Below are 5,039 nucleotides of genomic sequence, written 5' to 3' on the forward strand. Positions count from 1 at the left end.
GGGGGGGGGAGGGGTCAAAACCCTGCCGCTACCCCTGGCTCAGCACTACTCGAGGGAGCCTAGAAGCCCGCAGTGCCACCTTGTGGGCACAGCCTGCCCCCACGAGTCCTCCAGGCCTGCAGTGCCACCTTCTCCTGGGCACTGCCTGCCCCCCCCCCCGTGTCCTCCAGGCCTGCAGTGCCACCTTCTCCTGGGCACTGCCTGCCCCCCCGAGTCCTCCAGGCCTGCAGTGCCACCTCCTGGGCACAGCCTGCCTCCCGTGTGTTCAGGAGGTCTCTGGGCAATTCCTCCGACTCAGCTGTAGCTGTCGGCAGGGGGTGTGGCTGGCCTCTGGCTCCACCCCCTGGGCCCTGGCTATAACCCCGTGACCTTCAGAGGGGCTGGGGCTGGTAGTGGATGGGCTTCCCTGCCTTCTCCCCCACTGGTGCCCTGCCTCCAGGCCAGTCACCCCACACTGGGCATCCTGAGGGAGGGTCCGGGCTGCTGCTTTGACACACCAACCCCCGTCTCTCGATGCAGATGAAGGGTTGCCCCGCCCCCCACACGTCACCTTGGCGAGACAGACCCCTGAGCCCGGCCTGTGCTCCGCTCCTGGGAGGCTCAAGTCCGTGTCAGGGTCAGCCCCTGGGGCCTGTCTTCTGCCCGCAGCCCTGGGGCTCCAGCGGCCTCTTGTCCACGTCCAGGGAGGCCTTCACGAGTCCCAGGCCTCCCAGCACCTTCAGTGTCTGCAGGGAGGGCGGTTGGGGCGAGACAACAGCTGTGACGTGAGGGGCAGTTACTACGTAGGGTGTTTGCGTGGCCTGGACGGGGTTCAGTGTTCACATCTGTTCAGTGCTTTTGTCTTGTGTGGGTCCCGGAGCAGCTGGGGCTGGGGGTGGTGTGGAGGGCCGCCATTCACGTCCACGGGAGGACACCCAGGCCCAGCAAATGCGCCTGCTCCCCTCTCCCCAGGGGCTCCTCGCCTTCTCAAACGCGTCCCCCACAGGAGGGCTTCTGGGTTGAGATGGAGCGCGTCTGCTGCTCTCATGGCCAAGCTCTCTGAGAGGCGATTGTCCGCAGGTGGACTGAAGAGACGACCTGAAGAGAGGCCTTTGGGGAGGGCTTTTCTGGGTGGTTTTCCTCTTTCTCCTCCCAGACCTGACCCAAAGGTGGCCTCGCCCTCTGGAGCTGTGTGGCCAGCACCGGGGCGAGGGCTCCTGGAGGCCCGGGAAGAGGGGCCCTGTGGGCTGAGATCGTGGGGTCCCCGCTGTTTCTCTTTGCTCCACTGGTTTTTCCCAAAGGCAGCCCCAATTGGGTGGAAGCGCGGCAGTGCAGGCGGCTAGGACCCTGGGGGCAACCCGTCGTTCTGGACAGAGGAACTAAGGAAGGGGCCCCGGGAGTAAGCGTACGTGAGGCGAACCCAGAGAGCAGAGCGTGGGCAGAGCGGACCCCTCACTCCACGTACGCTGACAGGCGCTGGCTCACCCCAGTTGGAACAGACCCCGGGCAGCACATGAAAGGCTCTGAGAGCAGATGGGCCGTAAACCACCCCGGGTCCCGGGCTGACCGTGCACCAGGTGTGCAGGGCGGGCCCAGGGCCGCACGGCAGTCAGCCACAGAGGGACACACAGCTGTGGTCTGAACCTCACTGGGTTGACTGCCTCCTAAAACAAAACCAACATCTGCCAGAGGATTTTAACAGGACCCAGAGGCTCATGATGCAACGTTGAGTGTCGAGGATTCAGTGTGGAATTAGCCAGTTTACAGAGAACCAGGAAAATGCCAAGAGGAAAGAAAACAGATTTTGGGCCCCCAGATGTCCAAATTATCAAAGAATTTAAAGTTACAACCATGCTCTATGAGGTAAAGGTAAACACTTCTGTAATTCATGGAAACTTAGACATCTTTAGTGGAGAAATAAAAATTATAAAAAGGAGCCACGTGGAAATTTTAGAACTTAAACTTACAATATTTGAAATTTAAAAAATCACTGCATGGACTTCATAACAGAACGGATATTAAAGAAGAAGGAATCAGTGAGCTTGAAAGTGGCTCACTAAGGGGTGGGATGGGAGGGAGTCCCAAGGGGAAAGGGATTTGTATATACTTCTGGCTGATTCATGTTGCTGTATGGCAAAAACCAACATAGCATTATATATATCCTAATTTAAAAAATTTTTAATAGTAAAATGGTAGTTAACATTAATTTGGTTTAAAATAAAAGGTACAATCTATGTATATATCTATATGGTTTTGATTTAGGTTTAGTTGCTTAAGTCATGTCTGACTCTTTGCAACCCCCAGACTGTGCCCTCGGGGCTCCTCTCTCCATGGGATTTTCCAGGCAAAAATACTGGAGTGGGTAGCCATTCCCTTCTCCAGAGGATCTTCCTGACCCAGGGATCGAACCTGAGTCTTCTGCATTGCAGGCAGATTCTTTGCTGATTAAGCCACCGGGGAAGCCCAACTACGTGTGTGTGGTGTGTGTGTGTGTGTGTGTGTGTGTGTGTACATATACCCTTATATATGTTACAGTCAAGTCAAAGTAGTCAAAGTCACTCAGTCGTGTCCGACTCTCGCGACCCCATGGACTGCAGCCCGCAAGGTTCCTCTGTCCATGGGATTCTCCAGGCAAGACTACTGGAGTGGGCTGCCATGTCCCACTCCACATATATGTTACATATATAGTTTATGTATTTAAATATGCAGGCCAAGTACTCCCAAATCCTCTAGTCTTGGGTCACCCTTCCCTTTGTTATGTAAATAAAATGATTTGAGGCTCCTCTCCCCCCACAAAAAAGAGAAAGAACACTCATCACTAGAGGTGATCTAACCTGAAACAATGAACACAAATGAACAAAGCCGCAGGAACCGTTCGTGTTCACTGGAGTCCCTGCGGGGCTGGAAAGAGAGACTGGGGCGGGAAGATTTTGAAGTGTGAGGTGCAAGAGTCTGGATGAGCAGAAGAACATACAGAAAGTTCTAGAATGGCTCCTGCCCCCCCAGGCTTCTCAGCGTCCTGTTCGTGGTCCCTTCTCCAGGGCTGCCTCAGAACAGGGAGGGAACAGGGGTGCAGAAGTAGGGATGGGGCGAAAGCAGAGCAGAAGTACAAATTCAAAAACATCTTAATTTATTGTAGACTCTTTCCTCATTTGTGTTGCAATTCCAGTGTTCTGAACATTAATAAATACACATTTGTTAAAAAAAAAAACCCTCCAGTGTCTAGTATTTCTCATAAAGTCTTTAAATCACAAAAATAGGTTTACATTTTTCCTGTCTTAATAAAACTGACATTTTTTTTCTCTTTTGGTAACAGTTCTGATCAAATTAAAAACTAAATACATCTCAAGGGACAAAATCCAGTTGTGGAAGAATATGGGATAATATGAAAATGGAGTGTTCAAAGATTCAAAAATATTTCCACTTTCTTTTTTGCTTAGAAAATGCTTCCTCCATGGTGAACACTCGAAGGTACTGTTACTATTGTGCATCTTGAAAAGGCCACTCCCCTGCTAAGGCACATTTATAGTTCATTTTGCTGTGAGGGCTCTGGGATCTCATTTCATCTTCGCTTGTGGTCTTAGACCAGTATCAGATAAGCTTTCCTTTACGCCACGAACAACACTCGCATTTCCATCAGAACAACACAGTAGACGGACATCTTTGCATTTTACTCGATTCTCCTCATAGTTTACGGCTTCTCATATTTGGAAGCAGCTGGGCAGATCGTTTATTTGGGCACCGATTAGAGAACAAAAGAAACACTGAAATGAGACGCGTCTGAATGATCCTGGGCCCCGTTCCACAGCCCCTCGGGCCACGCCGCACCAACTGCCCGCAGAGGGGCAGTCCCAGCAGGTCCCCGGTGTGAGTTTCCCAAAAGCAGCCCGGTAACCACTGAGCAGTGTGGCTGTGGCTTTGTCCCTCCGCACAATTGGCCATTCGAAGCAAAGTGAAGTAATTGGTCAGACTCTGGGGGTGAGAGCCCCGCCTGCCTGGAGATCCTCGGAGCCTCAAAGAGCTGGAAAACTGGCAGGAAGGAATGTGACATTCTGGAAGACCTCATCCCTCCGCCCAAATCGGGGACGTGTGAACACTCGCAGTCCCGCCGAGAACAGGAGCAGACAGAGGAGCGCCCCACCTGCAGCAGTCCCGGCCAGGAAGGGGGCCAGGGAGGCCCGCGGGGCTGAGGGGGCTGGCCGGCGGGCCCTTCTCAGCCGTGTGCACCCGCGTCCACGCTCAGAAGGGCTCCTGAGTCCTGCCCGGTCCCGGTCCTGTCTTGGAGCGATACCCACATCCAAGCAGGTGGGAGCTGAGGGCAAGCAGCTCAAATTCATCCGGGGCGGCCCCGTGTGACGCCCACGGGCTCCAGGCTCCTGGCTGGAAGCAGCACGGGAACCCCTGTCCAGCTCACGCCCTACACACGTCCCATCTCTGCTTTCCTGGGATACCTACTGCTGGTTGCATGCCAGACTCCAGGCTGGAGTCTGCGATCACCCCCATGGATCTCCCAGGGTAGAGTCAGTACAGATGCAAAATATACAGAGGTTTTCGCCTTTTCAAAGTTCCATACAAATATACAAAAGTATCTACACCTTTGCGACAAAGGAAAGGGTTTGCCTTAAGGCACGGGCTGGCTTTGCAGACGGCTGCGGGGCTAGCTGCTGGCCTGGGGCCCTGAGTCCTGGCCAGCCGGCCTGGCGGCTTGTTTCTAGGCGGCTCTCCTGCTGGGCCCCTTCCCGGCCAGGCCAGCACACAGTCTGGGCTCTGTCTGCAGTCTGAGGATTGAGCCGTGCCCGTCTGGGAGTCCGAGCCTCCCCATGGCCTCTGGCACTTGTCACGGGGCCTGAGGGGCCTGGAGCCTCCAGGCCACTCAGGGCTTTGCATCTGGACCTTCAGTCACGCCAGCTGTGGGGCTGCCCCTGCAGGGACCCCTGCCCTCAGGGCCTGCTCCGCTGACCACGCGGGGGCCCCTGGGGCTCCGAGATCCAGGAGCGCAACCACACGGCACCGAGGCCTGGTGGAGGTGGCGGGCTTGTCTCACGGTTTCCTGATGGTTC

The 5,039-nt window shown here is 54.9% G+C and overlaps 1 protein-coding gene across 1 annotated transcript in view; it reads right to left on the reverse strand.

Moving 5' to 3' along the window:
* CELSR1 (cadherin, EGF LAG seven-pass G-type receptor 1) overlaps nt 1–5,039 on the reverse strand; it is a 50,759-nt gene that overhangs the window by 785 nt on the left and 44,935 nt on the right. The window contains exons 30-31 of the mRNA XM_010859593.1: nt 632–725; nt 104–304 (exon numbers count right to left, since the gene is read on the reverse strand). Of these exons, the coding sequence (XP_010857895.1) occupies nt 104–304; nt 632–725 (295 nt within the window). The remainder of the gene's footprint in view (nt 1–103; nt 305–631; nt 726–5,039) is intronic.

Source organism: Bison bison, unplaced genomic scaffold (genome assembly GCF_000754665.1).
Source record: "Bison bison bison isolate TAMUID 2011002044 unplaced genomic scaffold, Bison_UMD1.0 scf7180017856539, whole genome shotgun sequence".
NCBI lineage: Eukaryota > Metazoa > Chordata > Mammalia > Artiodactyla > Bovidae > Bison > Bison bison.